Raw genomic sequence first — 17067 nt, forward strand, 5'->3', positions numbered from 1 at the left:
AAAAAAAATTAAAAAGAGTCCTTAGAAATCAGCTAACCCAGGAGGGAAGTCTGCAAGGCCCCCACAATGTCAAAACATTATAAAATAGAGAAAATAGAAACCATGATTAATACAGCTAGGCTGGTATTTTTGAGTTCTGAGGGTTACCAGCTGCTTCCCTGGGCCTTTCTTCCCATAGATTAAACTTCTTTCCTCCTGCAAGCTCAGACGGGGTAGTGAACATCTAGCTTTCAAAGGGAAGGGAGTTTCTGGCCCTTGTCACTGAATTTAACAACAATCCAAAGAGCTCACACTAGCCTAGATATTCTAGATATTTTAGAGGAATGTACACATCCATTTCCTCACCTCACTTGAAGACCTTAAAGGCTCTAGGTTCATTAATAAGTATCAAATATCTGCTGATAGCAAAGATGTTTAACTAAAGCTAACTCCACTTTAGCTTTTAAAGTGGAGAGAAAAGTGAGGCCTGAGATGAGCATTACCACCACCTTCTACTTCTTCTGTTTCCTCCTGTATGTCTCCTCTCCCTGTTGCCAGGACTCAGGAGACCTCAGAAAAAAAGTGTTCATCTAAATAATTGCCAGCTGAATTTGTGAAAGGATATTTTTAGTTTGTAAGAGTTTTATTCTTCCAAAAATTAAGCTTTTATGATATGAGTGGGATAGAAAACAGACCCCGAGACAAAGTGTGCATGAGAATGTTTTATTTGGGAAATGCAATCCCAGGACACCCGGAGTGAGGGGGCAAGGAGTGTGAGGCAGAGACGGAGGGTGGAACATTACTGCACTGGACAAAGCTTCAAAAGAAAACACAGCTTCTACTTGGTCAAATAGGATGTCTCCAGATAGGCTTTAGGGAACCACTGTACACTGAGGCAATTCATTGTAGGAAAGAAAGAAAATGAATTTATCACTTGGTTCCTTCCTGCCTTATGACTCTCATTGGTAAAAAGTTTGCACCATTTTTGTTGTGTTCACTGACCCCTTTGGACAGCTGATGGGAACTCATGTTCCATGCTTTGCAGCACAGAGTTTCTCTTTGGATCTGCTAAGACTGGATTTGGAATTGGAGCCGCTGTGGCTGCTGCCATTCTGAGCATGATGGAGGCCATGCCAGCTCCAGTCTCCCCCTTCGAAGAAGGAGAATTTCAGCAGTGTGAGGGAGAGAGGCAGTGGGGGAGGTAGACAGAACTTTCCACTGAGCAAGTGGCAAGTGGCAAAGAACTAATGTGAGGATGAGCATAAATTAGATCTGGTACAGAGAATATTGGGTAAAGAGTAAATCAGAGATTGGAAATATTTGTAAGTACAAAAGAATATCATTGGAGAAATGGAAAGTTCCAGAAGGATATGTCTGGAATATGGATCATGGGAGTCAGAGATCTCTGTCAACACATGGAACCAGAGTGGGTATGAGGTGCAGCCCTGTGTTAGGAGGCAGGAGACCTGGTCCCACTTCCCTGTCTCTCCTTAGCTGTGGCATTTTGACATGGTCTTGGATTAGTTTCTTCATCTCTCTGAGCCTCTGTTGCTTTATTTAAGAAATGGAAAAGAATGAAAGCTGATGTTTTTCCATCAGCTAAGATATACGTTTCAAAGAAACAATTGTTTCAAAGAAACAATTTTCAGGAGTAATGTACATGTACAGTCTTCTCAAATTTCACTATATAAAAATGAAGAATTATAGTCAAGAACGTCAGCAGACAGAAACTCATTTTCAACTTAATATATACACTAGTGGATCTGACAATGAGCTACTGTACTGGGCAGTCAGCCAATCTGAAGTCTAGGCCTGACTGTCAGCAGCCAGCCATATGATTCCATTAAGTCAGTCAACGTCTATCTCTGCCCTTCATCAAAGCACAAACTCTGGTCTCCTGTCACCTTGGTTAGAGTCCCAATGTGAGCACTGACCAAGTGAGTGATCCTGGTCACATAATTTGAAGTCTCTAGTTCTCTTTCCTTATCTGTCTAGAGGGGTTGCTGTGAGCAAATGCACATGAAATGTCTGACCCAAGTGCATACTCAAGTGATCATTAGTATTTCCTCAGTTGTAAAAAGGGGTAGTCAGACCCATAGATCCCTGGGACCCATTCCAGCTTTAACATTCCATGATCCCAGACTCTGATTCATTACTTAGTTATTACAATGGTTAATGAGCATTTATTATGTATGTAGTCCTGTGCTGCTTTGACCTCAGGAAGCACACAACCTGGTTGAGACTGTCACATAGATTAGAATCCACACATAGTAATCTGCACTATTGTACTAGAGAGTGCTATCTTAAAAGCATAATAAATCTCATTTAGAGTTCTAAGATTGATGACTTGTCAAGCACATTATTCTGGGAAAAAGCACTTTGTTAGTTTTGAAGAATATGCTTATGACAGGTCCTTACAGTTCTTTAAAAAATTATTTTATAGATGCCCAGTGTATGTTCAACTGATAACTAATGGAGTATTATTGGAAGAAGTATCCACACAGGGTTTTATTCTAAAGTCTGAAGCATGGTAAATTATATATCATTGCTTAGTCTAACTGCTCTTTATAACGATATCATATTTCTAAAGGAAAAAATAACATTAAAATTAATATTAAATTGGTGACTTGCATTGAATTGAAATGGAAATGCTCTCTGTTGCCATAAAGGTTACCATGGTTAGGCTTTTAGACTCAATACAAAATACTGCACACAAGAAATAAAGGACAGTGTCTTCTTCATCAATAGCAAAGACTCTCCAATTATTCAAGGAGCGACATTATGTGCCAGCCTCAAAAATTCCTTTCACTTTGAATTATGAAGATAGAGAAGAAAATTGAGAAAAGTATGTTACTTAAGAAGTGTGTTTGGACTAGAAAAAAGTTCATTTTTAACAAATAGTGCTAGGCAAAATGGAAAAATCTGTAGTATTATTAGGCATTTAATAAAACATGAAGAAAAGTAATTTAAGAAGGCTTAAGGCAGGACTCCCAGAAGTTTATTTTGGGACATTCAGGAAGATGCTATTATGGGGTGCAATATGTTGTGGTAAGATGCTGAACTTTGATTTAGAACACGTTGGTTCAACTTCTTAATCTGCTACTTACTGTTTTAGATTACCTTGGCCAATGGTCTTATCCACTCTATGATTCGGTCATCTATAAAATTGAGAGACTTAAATAAAATTATTTCAAACTTATTTTGTTATTTGTTTATAGTGTTATCAAAATTTCACATGCACATAATTTAAAGAGATAAGTAGTTTAACAAAGCTTGTTTGAAAACCAACATCCCATTCCCTACCATTTTCCTATGATCAGAGGAAAACACTTGGCAACTCTCAGAGTTGTTACTTTTAATATTTGTCTCTGTATCTCTAAGTTATATGCTTGAACTGCTAGCTTCAAAAATTGTGGTAAAATATACATAACATGAAATTTGCCATTTTAACCATTTTAAGTATACAGTGAAGTGGAATTAAAGATATTCATATTGGGCGCCTGGGTGGCTCAGTCGGTTAAGCGTCTGCCTTCGGCTCAGGTCATGATCCCGGGGTCCTGGGATTGAACCCCGCGTTGGACTCTCTGCCTGGCGGGGACCCTGCTTCTCCCTCTCCCTCTGCTGCTGCTCCCCCTGCTTGTGCACTCTCTCTCTGTCAAATAAATAAATAAAATCTTTTATTCATATTGATATTCATATTGTTGTGGAATCGTCATCACAGCCCATCTCCAGAATTTTTTCATCATCCCAAACTGAAACTCTGTGGCTCATTAACAATAACTCCTTATTACCACCTATCCCCAGGTCCTGGTAACCTCCATTCCGCTCTCTGTCTTTAGGTATTTGACTACTCTAGGTGCCTCATGTAAGTGGAATCATGCAATATTTGTCTGTTTTGTCTGGCTTACTTCACTTAGCATCATGTCCTCAAGGTTCATCCATGGTGGAGCATGTGTCGGAATTTCCTTCCTTTTTAAGGCTGAATAATACTCCACTGCATGCACATACAACGTTTTGTTTGTCATTTATCCATCGACAGGCATTCGGGGTGCTTTTATATTTCGGCTATTGTAAATAAAGTTGCTATGAACATGGGTGTACAAGTATCTGTTGAAGTCCTTGCTTTCAATTCTTTTGGATATATACCCAGAGGTAGAATTGCTGGATCATATAGTAACTCTGTGTCTACCTTTTTTTTTTTAAGATTTTATTTATTTGAGAGAGAGAGAACACAAGCGGGAGGAGGAGCAGAGGGAGAGGGAGAAGCAGACTCTGTGCTAAGCATGGAGCCTGATGTGGGGCTTGATCCCACGACCCTGAGATTATGACCTGAGCCAAAATCAGGAGTCGGATGCTTAACTGACTGAGCCCCCCAGGTGCCCCATGGTAACTCTGTGTCTACTTTTTTGAGGAACTATGAGACTGTTTTCCATAGTGGCTGCACCATTTAAAATTTCTGCCAGGAATGCACAAGGGTTCTGATTTCTCCACCTCTTCACTAGTACTTGTTGCCATTATTATTATTATTATTATTATTATTTGGAATACTTTGTGAATTTGTGTATTGTCATGTTTGGGAGGGGCCATGCTGATCTTCCCTATATTTAAATTTAAACACTTTTAATATATGTGTTGCTGAAATGAGCACTCTATGTGTTTTTGCTTTTTATACTTTGTGGAAGGTTTCTTTAATTTTATCTCCCAATCCTTCTATTGAGGTTTTTTTTTTCTTTTTTTTTTTTCTATTGAGTTTTAATTTCTGCTCTTACACATGTAATTTCCAAGAACTTTTGATTTTCTGAATGTTTTTTAAAAAGAACATCTTATTCTTTTTTTAAGGACTGCTTTTTTTCAAAGATTTTATTTTTTAAGGCAATTTTAGGTCTATGACAAAATGGAGAGGGAGGTACAGAGATTTCCCATATAACTCCTGCTCCCACACCTGCATTGCTTTTCTCATTATCAACACCACTCACCACAATGGTGTCCCCCCCCCTTTTTTTTTTTACCAAGGATGAACCTACATTGACACATCATAATCACTGAAAGTCCATAGTTTACCTTAGAATTCAGTCTTGGTGCTGTGCATTCTATGGGTCTGAACAAATATATAACATGTATCCATCATTGTAATATCATACACAGTATTTTCACTATCCTAAAAATTCTCTGTAGTCTGCCTATTCCTCTCCCCACCTACCCCAACTTCCACCCTCCCCAAACCACTGATTTTTTAATTGTCTCCTTATTTTTACCTTTTCCAGAATATCAAGTCATTGGAATCATACAGTACATAGCCTTCTTAGATTGGCTTCTTTCACTTAGTAATATGCGTTTAATATTCCTCCATGTCTTTTCATGGTTTGATAGCTCATTTCTCTTTAGCATTGAATAATATTCCATTGTCTGGATGTACCAGAGTTTATTTACCCACTCACCTACTGAAAGACATCTTGGTTGCTTCCAGGTTTTAGCAGTATGAATAAAACTGCTATATTCACTATGTGCAGGTTTTTGTGTGGACATAAGTTTTCAACCCTTTTGCTTAAATACTAAGGAGCACAATTGCTGGATTATATAGTGAGAGTATGTTTAGTTTTATAAGAAACTGCTGAACTGTCTTCAAAAGTGACTGTACCATTGAGCATTCCCACTTGCAATGTATGAAAGTTCCTGTTGCTCCACATTCTTTTCAGCATTTGGTGTTGTCAGTGTTCTGGATTTTGGCCATTCTCATAAGTTTGCAGTAGTATCTTGTTTTAATTTACATTTTCCTGATGACACATGATGTGGATCATCTTTTCATGTGCTTATTTGTGATCTACATATCTTCTTTGGTGAGGTGTCTGTTATGGTCTTTGGCCTATTTTATAATTGAGGTCTTTTTTTTTAAGATTTTATTTATTTATTTATTTATTTATTTATTTATTTATTTATTTATTTATCTGAGAGAGAGAGAGAATACGGGCAGGGGGAGAGGGACAGAGGTAGAAGAAGGATGAGAAGCAAACTCCCCACTGAGCAGGGAGCCCGACACAGGGCTTGATCCCAGGACCCTGGGATCATGACCTGAGCTGAAGGCAGATGCTTAGCCGACTGAGCCACCCAGGTGTCCCAAGTTTTTTGTTTTCTTATTGTTGAGTTTTAAGAGTTTTTTTTTTTTTAAGTATTTTGTAAAACAGTTCCTTATAAGATGTGTCTTTTGCAGATTATCTTCTCCCAGTCTGTGTCTTGTCTTTTTGTTCTCTCGATACTGTCTTTCACAGAGCAGAAGTTTTTAATTTTAATGAAGTCTAGCTTATCAATTATTTCTTTCATGGATTGTGTCTTTGGTGTTGTACCTAAAAAGGCCTCTCCTTACCTAAGGTCATCGGGGTTTTCTGCTATGTTATCTTCTAGGACTTTCTTAGTTTTGTCTTTTACATTTAGGCCTATGATCCATTTTGAATTAATTTTTGTGAAGGGTATAAGTCTCCATCTAGATTCATTTTTTTTTTTGCCTGTGAGTGTCCAGTTGTTTTAGCACTATTTGTTGAAGGGACTATCTTTGCTTCTTTGTCAAAGATTGGTTGACTACATTTATGGAGGTCTATTTCTGAGTCCTCTATTTTGTTCCATTGATATATTTGTTTATTCTTTTGCCAATACCCATTGTCTTGATTACTATAACTTTATACTAAGTTTTGAAGTGGAATAGTGTCTTGTTCTTTCTGATTGGGTAAAATAACTTTCCAATTTGAGCACATTAACAATAATTATTTAAGGCATTATTTTGCCTACATGGTCTCTGTTCCTCCAAGTTGTCTCCCTTTTGTTTTCATCTGACTTTTATGATACAAGGCTTTCTTTCAGATATCTGGTGATCCTTGACCATCTGCAAATATTTGAGAGCCCTGAACTGATTGGAATCTCTGGGCTTTTGACAATGGAATTCACTGAAGGGTGATTTGGCAGGGAAATTTTGTGGGTATCTTTAGATATATTGATTTGGATTACTCATGTTCCCTAAAGAAGTATTTTCTAATTCCCTGCTTGAGAGATATAGCCCTGGTGCTGTTCATTCCAGAGCTCATCAAAAAAAGAGATTGGACAGGGGTGTTTTTTTTTTTTTCCACAATATTCAGTATATAAATATCCTGTTAATATTTCTGGTTTGGGTACAATACTTCTGTCCTTATCTGTGCCTAATGTCACCTCGTTCAGAAACCCTGATTTCTATCTTCAGAGAGTAAACTTCCAGTATTTGGATGGGGTGGTGGAGAAACATTTGATCTGCTGCACAGAGTGGGAGAAAGTGATCTGAGGATCTAACTGCTTCTGAAACAGGCAATACTCAGTCCTTTGATAGCCCTATGTTTGCCCCCACTTTCAGAGGCAGCTGGTGCCGCCAATTCTAGATCTTTCTGGGATTCTGTAGTAGAACTGGGATGTTGCTTCTGCACTTTTCCTCTGCAGGCTTAGTAGTTAGGTCTAGATTAGCTCTCTGAATCAATTATCACTCATTCACTGTTCACCAGCTGCTTATATCTTGTTGCGGTGTTTCCTCTCTTATTCTTTTTATCTGTGTGTCTTAAAACAACCTTTTTACTATCATTTTTATAGAAATTCCAAGAAGCAAAATTAGATATGTGTGTGATTAATCTTCTCCTTTCTTTTAGAATGCTAATGCATTTTCTACTTCTAATAGTTTGTCTAAGATGGATGATAAATTATAAAAAAAAATCTAATCTCAATGATCTAAGGCTGTGTTGTGCAAGATATACATTTTCCTGACCATTGAGGTTTTTATATGAGCTGCTCATTTGCTTGGCTTGACTCACTACTGTCTTGGTAGGTGGGGACAGAAAATGTGGTGAAATTCCCAACAACTTGTTTTACAACTTTTCTTGTCTTTTCTGGTAAAAAGGATGCAGGAAGGAAAATGTTAAGAGTCATGGCTAAAAGTGGGGGTTTGTTGTTTTACATTATTTATGGTCTCTTAGCCCCCAACCAGTTTCACTATTTTAATGTTCTAAAATCACATTGTTTTCAATAAAAAATTAGGGAAAGGTGTTGTTTCAAAATGCTCAAAATACTTTCATGTCTATCCTATGATGATATTAATTATGCATGTTCAGATAAAGAAACTGAGGAATGAAAGACCAAATAACCTCCATTAAGTATATATAGCTAATGAGGATTTTGGGGGGGGTGGTCAGGAAAATCATAGTTTTCTTCTCCTCTCTCCACTTAGTGGTGATGAGAAGGTGTCCACTCTTTTGAGATCCATCTAGGATGGATACTTTAGGGCAGAACTGTTACCATTTATAACAACTATTATGAGCATCTACTAATTGCCTGGCTACATGCAAATGTTTCACATGCATTATTTCAGTAATCTTTATAGTGATTCTCCTTCTCTACAGATAGGAAACTGACACCCAAACAGGTTAAGAAACTTGCTGAAGTGCACACAACTTAGGAATGCAGGAACTGGGGTTGGAACCAGGTTCTTGAACTTGAAAGCTCAAGCTCTTTACAGGGGCAGCCTCCTTTTGGGCACAGGTTAGTAGTTAGTCTGGTGGTGAAATAGGGGGAAATGGGCAATACTGTGTTAGGTGTTGTGGTGGAGGTCCAGTGTGGTTATAAGAGCCTCTGGAGTGGAGACCGGTAAACTACCTGGAGAAAATCATCTAATCAGAGACCTGATGGAACAGTAGGAGCCAGCCAGGGAAAAAAAAGGGCCAGAGAGCATTTCAGGCTGAGCGATCACAGAAGCATTCCTATACCTAGAGGAAATCAGTATTTTAACAAGAGCTATTGGGAAGGAGGTGTGGCAGGAGATAGAGAGGCAGGGAGGGTAAAAAGAGGAGAGGCTAAAGAAGAAGGTGGAAGGAGTGAGGCCAACTAGAAAAAGCCTTTAAAATCTAATGAGAGAGTTAGGAGTTTATCCTAGGCCAATGAGGAACCATTCCTGACATAGGGCTCATAAAAACCTGTCCATTCCTAGGTGTTTAGAGCACTAGAAGCATCTTTTGTTTTTTTGAGGTGACTCTGAGTAGGCTTTTAGATGGCTCCTGGATGGGGGCTGGTGCCCAGAAAGACCAAGCCATAATTAGAAGCTTGGAATTTTCAGGCCTTACCCCCAGGTCTCCAGAGAGGGGAGAGGGGTAGAAATGGGAGTTGATAATCGATTGTGCCTACATGAGGAAGCTTCCATAAAAATGCCAATAGCATGGGGTTTGGACAGCTTCCAGAGAAGGTGATGCACCCCAACTCCAAGGGAACAGAATCTGCTGTGGTCAGCACCCTTCATCTGCCTGTACTTCTTCATCTGCCTGTTTATCTGTATCCTTTATCATATCCTTTAGTAAATGTAAAAGTAAATAAGTTTCCCCCTGAATTCTGTGAGCTGTTCTAGCAAATAATCAAATCCAAGGGGAAGAATATCATGGGAAACTCCAGTTTGCAGCCAGATTGGACAGATATTGTTGGTAACCTACTATTTGCAATTGGCATCTGAAGTAGGGTGGGAGCAGTCTTGTAGAACCAAGCCCTTCACCTGTGGGATCTGACACGTGTCCACGTAGATAGTGTTCAAATCCAGTTAAATTGTAGGTCTCTCAGCTGGCGTCACAGAGAATTGTTTGATGTGGAGAGAAACTTCCCTACATTTGGTGACCAGAAATGAAGTGTTTTGTGTGAGTCCCAAAGGAGAAGCACAGGCGGAAGACAGGAAGAGAACTGATAGGTTTTTCCAATTCACTGTGTTTCTCTCCTAGGGCCCTTCACATTTGGAGGGTCTTCCAAAGACAACTTAACTCTTCATGAAGCTTTAAACTTACTACACTTTTCTGCCAAGAGAACATAAAAAGGCAACCTCCTTCTACATTTGTATTTCCTCTCAGTCACGCACATTGCCATCGCGATTCCCTACAGTTCTGGCAGGATTCTATTTAGAGGCCTCTCTAATGGAACACCCCGTGAACACTGCGGAGGACCAGCTCATTATGCGACCCTTGCTAGATGGCATTGTAAGTACTTAAAAATAACTAAAGTGTATTTAGCTTCGTTTCCCATGAAATGGAAAGCAAATGGGTTTATTTTGTTGTGAAGTTGCCCCCATCAAAACTATAAGCAATAATTTATAAATCAGCCTAGGAAAAGAACTTCCAGGCCCCTTTGAGCCATCAGTACCATTCGTCCTGGAGCCGAAGGAGAGACGCTGGCTTGCAGAGCCCATTTCCCTAAAGTTCTACTTATGGCTTTTTATCCCCCAACCATTTCAGTGTTTTCCATAAGGGCCCAGATGCGAGATTCAGACTTCTCCAGTAAAGGAGGTTGACGTGCGGCGGGTCCGCGGTGCTCTCGGGACCTGCGCTTGTGGGGCGGGGGCGGGGCTCCACGAGGAGCGCAGGCCGGGGGCGTGTCCTAGAGCCGGACCCTGTGCGCAGCCCGCCAGGCGGGCGCTCGTGCTTAAGAGAAGCACCCGCATGCGTGACGGCGCTTCTTAAACTTGCACCTAAGGGCACCTCCCTGCTGGTCGCCACCCTGAGGATCTCCCTCACTCCCGCTAAATTTATTTTAGAGTCACATTATTTTAAGAACGAATGTAAATATTACATCTACCTCCACAGCTTATCCTTAGTAGTTTCCAAATAAAAATAAAGGTTCAGATACTCCCACCTCCATGCACGCTACATTGCCACGCTAGCACTTTCCTCCCCATCCCCGGCTAACTGGTGGGCTTCCTAATCTGAGGAGCCCAAAGGGAGGAAACCCAAAGCGTGGCTCAGTCCGAGGGGCGGGGCCGGAGGCAGGTCCTCCCGGCCCCCGCCCCCGTCCCCCCTCCCCACCCGCAGCCTCGATGGAGGTAGCGGAGCCCCCCGCGTCCCTGGGGAGGGCGAGCCCGGAGGCTCCCGGGTGGCAATGGCCGGGTCCCAAGCCTGCGGGGGCGAAGGGAAGGTTCCGGCGGGCGGGACCCTAGCACTCCTCTGCGGACTGACCCGGGACACGAAAAGGTTACAGCCGCCCAGGCGCCCGCGCGCCCCGGCCAGGGCCGCCGCTCCGGTGGGGGCTCCCCTTGGTGTGCCGGTTCCGAAAGCCAGCGGGACCGCGGGGTTCCTTCGCCAGGACCGGGGGAGAAGCAGCCATCGCGAGAAAGCCCGCCCCCTCCTCGCATTTGCTGGCATTCCTAGACCGGAAAATCGCTGCCGTCTCTCTGCTGGGAACCGTGTCTACTCGCCACTGACCCCATCCCACCCTCTTTAGTCAGCTGTGACTAAGAGGTCAGTTTGGTTTCCAAAACTAGGAGATAGAAGAGGAGGAAGAGTCTAAATTTTCTATATTTGCCTCTGAGAATCAGGGATTTGGCCCCTGGGGCTGATTTTAAGTGTCCCTCCAAGTATGGGGTGTAGCTTTGTGGGAACTCTTGAGGAAGACTCTGGTCTTGTGATTGGGGTCACACAGCGTAGGTGAGAGAGGGGTTTTATTTTTGGTTTTGGTTTTTCTATCAGGAGCTAAGTGAAGAATCCATCTAGTGAGGGTCTGCCACAGAAGCAAATCTCAGCCAATGTGGAGATAACACCCACTCTTTTTTTATTCAGCTACCCTTTCCTTTAAAAAAAATGAAGTATAATTAACATATAGTGTTATATTACTTTCAGGTGCACAGTATACTAATTCAGCTATTCTGTACATTACTCAGTGCTCATCCAGGTAAGTGTACTCTTAGCCCCCTTTATCTATTTCATCCATACCCACTCCTGCCTCCCTTCTGGCAACCCAAGTTTTTCTCTGTATTTAAGAGCCTGGTTTTTTTTTTTTTTTGTCTTCTTTAATTGTTTGTTTTATTTCTTAAATTCCACATGAGTGAAATCATGTGGTATTTGTCTTTCTCTGTCTCAGTTATTTCACTTAGCATTATACCCTCTAGGTACATCCATGTTGTTGCAAAAGGCAAGATCTCATTTTTTGTGGCTATTATTCCATTGTAAAATATACCACATCTTTATCCATTCATCCATGAATGAACACTTGGGTTGCTTCCATATCTTAGCTATTGTAAATAATGCTGCAATAAACATAGAGGTGCATATAACTTTTGGAATTAGTGGTTTTTTCCTTTGGCTAAATACCCAGTAGTGGGGTTACTGGATCGTATGGTAATTCTATTTTTAAGTTTTTGTTTTTTGAGGAACTTCCACACTGTTTTCTACAATGGCTGCACCAACTTGCATTCCTACCAATAGTGCACAAGGGTTGCTTTTCCTCCACATTCTTGCTGACACTTGTTTTTTCTTGTCTTTTTGATTCTAGCCGTTGTGACAGGTGTAAGGTGATAGCTCAGTGTGGTTTTATTTTCATTTCCCTGATGATGTTGACCATCTTTTCATGTGTCTGTTGGCCATCTGTATATCTTCTTTGGAAAAATATCTATTCAGCTCCTCTGCTCATTTTTAAAATCAGAATTTTTTTTTTTTTGGTGTTGAGTTGTATAAGTTCTTTATGTATTTTTGATATTGACTGCTTATCAGGCATATCATTTGCAAATATCTTCTCCCATTCAGTAGATTGCCTTTTTGATGGTTGATGGTTTACTTTTCTATGTGAAAGCTTTCTATTTTGATGTAACCCAATAGTTTATGTTTGCTTTTGTTTCCCTTGCCTGAGACGATGTATCTAGAAAAATGTTTCTATAGCTGACATCAAAGAAATGACTGCCTATGCCTTTTTCTAGGAGTTTTATGGATTCAGGCCTCACATTTAGGTCTGTAATCCATTTTAAGTTCATTTTTGTGTATGGTATAAGAAAGTGGTCCAGTTTTATTCTTTTACATATAACCGTCCAGTTATCCCAAAACCATTTGTTGAAAAGACTCTTTTTCCTATTGTATATCCTTGCCTCCTTTGTCATGGATTAGTAGGCCATATTAAATGTGGGTTTAATTCTGGGCTCTCTATTGTGTTCCATTGTTCTATGTGTATATTTTTGTGCCAGTACCATACTGTTTTGATTACTATAGCTTTGTAGTATATTTTGAAATCTGGGATTGTGATACCTTCAGCTTTGCTCTTTCTCAGATTGCTTTGGCTATTCAGGGTCTTTTGTGGTTCCATACAAATTTTAGTATTATTTGCTCTGATTCTGTGAAAAATGCTGTTGGTATTTTGATAGGGGTTTCATTAAATCTCTAGATTGCTTTGAGTAGTATGGACAATATTTATTCTCTCAATCCATTTGTTTGTGTCATCTTCAATTTCTTTCATCAGTATCTTATAGTTTTTGGAGTATAAGTCTTTCACCTCATTTAATTAAGTTTTTTCCTAGATATTTTGTTCTTTTGGGGGAAATTGTAAATGGGATTGTTTTCTTAATTTCTCTTTCTGCTGCTATATTAGTGTATAGAAATTCAACAGATTTCTGTATATTAGTTTTGTGTCCTGTAACTTTACTGAATTTATCAGTTCTAATAGTTTTTTGGTGGAGTCTTCAGGGTTTTCTATATATAGCATCATATCATCTGCAGATAGTGAATTTTACTTATTTCTTACCAACTTATTACCATTTATTTCTTTTTCTTGTCTGATTGCTACCACTAGACTTTCCAGTATGATGTTGAATAAAAGTGGTGAAAGTAGACATCCTTGTCTTTTTCCTGATCTTAGAGGAAAAGCTCTCTCTTTTTCACACCCATCCCTATTCTTTAATGACAAACACAGAAAAGGTTACCCTTACTTGATTTTGAACTTGGAGAAAGTGTCAGATAAAAATAATGTACACATTTATCTAGGCAGTCACCTAGATGTGGAATCTTTTGGTTGCCCTTAAATAATGTTTGAATAGAAATCTCACTCATGGACACCTGGATAGCACTTGGGCAATGAGACACCTGGTATGGGTACTTCTGAGGACACAATAACAGCAACAACGGTAACATAACATTTATTGAGCATTTACAATGTGCCATGCATGATTATAAGTGAATTACATATACTATGTAATATAAAGTGCTCTTCTGAATGCTTCCATCCATTATTACTTAGTTTTGACAAGCATATGAAAGAGCTGCTATCATTAGTCGCACTTTATGGAGGAAAACTGAAACAGTTTTTCAGGTAGGTAGGTGCCCCCCTTCTCCCAGTGCTGTGAATATAGGCTGCCAACAGCTCACAGCTATACCTTCTCTCGAGAATTGCCTGTTGGTGGAAGCTGCCCTGCCAAGAACTGCCCAGGAGGTTATACCCCAAGACTCCCAGGTGTGGACTATAGCTAAAGGATGACAGATATTGGGGTACCTCCTGCCTTAAAGAGGAACCCTTTTGCCATGTCATTTCTGCTCTGCAGCTCCCTGTGGGGTGGGACTGCTGCTGGACCCACATCTTTCCCTTGTTTCTTCCCTTTTTCTTGTTCTGCTTACCAACTTAACAGTTTTTACCTGAGAACCTCAAATCACTTGCTCTCAGGCTGTTTCTGTGAAACCCAGCCTAACACAACTACTTTGCTACACTGGGTTGTGATTTCAGAGTTTTATTCTTTATTTACTAGACAAATGTTTTTCTCTGGAAAGATGGACAATCCACTGGTTTCAAACATGTATCAGATGACTTTCTCTTCTGATTAACATAATGAAATATATTATGGAAGCTTTGCTGCTAAAATAGTGCTTCATTTGTGTAAAGGAAATGATAGAATGATTTCCCTGAGATGCTGTTTGGCCAAGAATACTTTATTCCTATCAGGGATGCAGATAGCCAGAGTAGGTGATAGATAAGTGTTTGTTCATTGGTTTCTTGATTCAGGAAATGGATTATGAGAAAGAAACATGTTAATATTGTTTTTAACAGCTTTGTAGAAGTATAGTTGACAGGATGAAAGTGTACATTTGGTAAGTTGATCCATTATATACCCATAAACCATCATCACAGTCAAAATAATGAAAATATCCATTACTCCTCAAAGTTTCCTCAGCTCCTTTGTAATACCTCCTATCCTGCCCCTACGCAATCACTGATCTGCTCTTGTTAGAGTAATATAAGGTTGACAAAGACCTTAGAAGCCATGCATTTCAGTCACTGAGTTGTTGAGCTTGCCCAGGCGTGAGGCATATGAGGATTTCCATGGGATAAGACTACAAGGGAGGTTGAAATAACTGGGTCCAGGCTGCCATCTGCTCTTGGGAAGGGAAACAGATACAAAGTACAAAGCTGGACTCTGATGACAACTTTGGCATACTCCAAAGTGTGAGGTGAATGCAGATGAGGTTCAAGTAAACTTCGGGATTAGGGCAGTCTGGGGTTTTGTTTCAAGTTAAAGGAGGCCTTGGGAAAGTGATGTCATCCTTGTAATGCCCAACCAAAATAAAAACATACAAATAAAACTCGCCACCAAAGCCTGGAACTCCAGGGATGGCACTGGAAAAGGAATCTCCTGGTAGGTAGGGCAGCTGATTTTTGTCCTTAAGTTCATCATCCTCTTGGTTCTCTTCTTGGTCATTCCTGACTGTGGGAGACACACCTTCCCATTGTAACTCTTCAGCCTAAGTTTGCTACCTTGTGGTGTAGTTAGACGTGGTTAGAATATTCGGAGCACGGCTGAAGGCTCTGGCAAAAGCAACCCAGAGAGAACACAATGAGAGCAATAGTTTTAGATAATCTGGCATTCAAAACATAGTTTTGTTATCTTTGCTTTATACTCCTGCTCAGCTTCTGCACTGTCTCCCATGCCTAGAAATCCCCTTCATCAATTCCTTGAAATCCAAGCCAGACCCAATTCACAGGTATCTTTCTCCTCTCACTTCTTTGCTACTTTCTGGAGGATTCTTAGGGTTCAGCAATTGATGCTTAGCTTTATCTGGCCCCTGATCTCAATGGTCTAGACCCTTTCTGCCCAATAGAAATATAACACAAGCTGCAAATGGGAGCCACTTATATAATTTTAAATTTTCTAGTAGACACACTTAAAAAGGGGAGAAAAGAAATAGGCGAAATTATTTTTAATAATGTATTTTCAACCCTGTATCTCTAAAATGTGATCATTTCAACAGGTAATCTATGTACAAATTATTGATGACATATTTTATTTTATTTTTTATTTTTATTATTTTTAAAAGATGTTATTTATTTGACAGAGAGATAGCGAGAGCAGGAACACAAGCAGGGGGAGTGGGAGAGGGAGAAGCAGGCTTCCCACTGAGCAGGGAGCCTGATGCGGGGCTCGATCCCAGAACCCTAGGATCATGACCTGAGCTGAAGGCAGATGCTTAACGACGGAGCTACCCAGGCGACCCTGATGATATATTTTACATTCTGTTTTATACTAAGTTTTTGAAATCCAGTGGATATTTTACACTTATAGCACACCTCAATTTGGACTAGCCCTATTTACATTTTGGACCATGCTAGTCTAGATATAGCGTCATGGCCTGCATCCAAAATTAACTAAGTGTTCTGGGGAATAGAGGAGGAATATGAGTTTTATTTTGGACACACTGACTTGGGGGTAAGCATTCCTGTGGACAGTGACAATAGGCTTTTGGAAATGCAGTTCTAGAGCAGCAAGACAGAGCATTTTCCAACTCCCTTTGTCAGGGCAACATGTAACTGCCTTCACAGTAAGTTACCCATTTCAACTTATTTTTTTTATTATGTTATGTTAATCACCATACATTACATCATTAGTTTTTGATGTAGTGTTCCATGATTCATTGCGTATAACACCCAGTGCTCCATTCAATACGTGCCCTCTTTAATACCCATCACCAGGCTAACCCATCCACCCACCCCCTCCCCTCTAGAACCGTCAGTTTGTTTCTTAGAGTCCATAGTCTCTCATGGTTTGTCTCCCGCTCCAATTTCCCCCCTTCATTTTTCCCTTCCTACTATCTTATTCTTTTTTTTAACATATAATGTATTATTTGTTTCAGAGGTACAGGTCTGTCTTACAACAATTCACAGTTCTCTTACAACAGCTCAACAGTCTTACACAATTCACAGCGCTCACCATAGCACATACCCTCCCCAGTGTCTATCACCCAGCCACCCCATCCCTCCCACCCCCCACCACTCCAGCAACCCTCAGTTTGTTTCCTGAGATTAAGAATTCCTCAT

The 17067-nt window shown here is 40.2% G+C and overlaps 1 protein-coding gene across 1 annotated transcript in view; it reads left to right on the forward strand.

Annotated features, from left to right (window-relative positions):
- The first annotated feature begins 9193 nt into the window (after positions 1-9193).
- The window catches only part of NMU (neuromedin U), a 165153-nt gene continuing 157279 nt past the window's right edge, over positions 9194-17067 (forward strand). Inside the window, exons 1-3 of the mRNA XM_081813159.1 lie at positions 9194-9340; positions 9867-9992; positions 11625-11676. Of these exons, the coding sequence (XP_081669285.1) occupies positions 9194-9340; positions 9867-9992; positions 11625-11676 (325 nt within the window). The remainder of the gene's footprint in view (positions 9341-9866; positions 9993-11624; positions 11677-17067) is intronic.

This window comes from Leptonychotes weddellii, chromosome 2, assembly GCF_054177405.1.
Source record: "Leptonychotes weddellii isolate Sample4059 chromosome 2, ASM5417740v2, whole genome shotgun sequence".
NCBI lineage: Eukaryota > Metazoa > Chordata > Mammalia > Carnivora > Phocidae > Leptonychotes > Leptonychotes weddellii.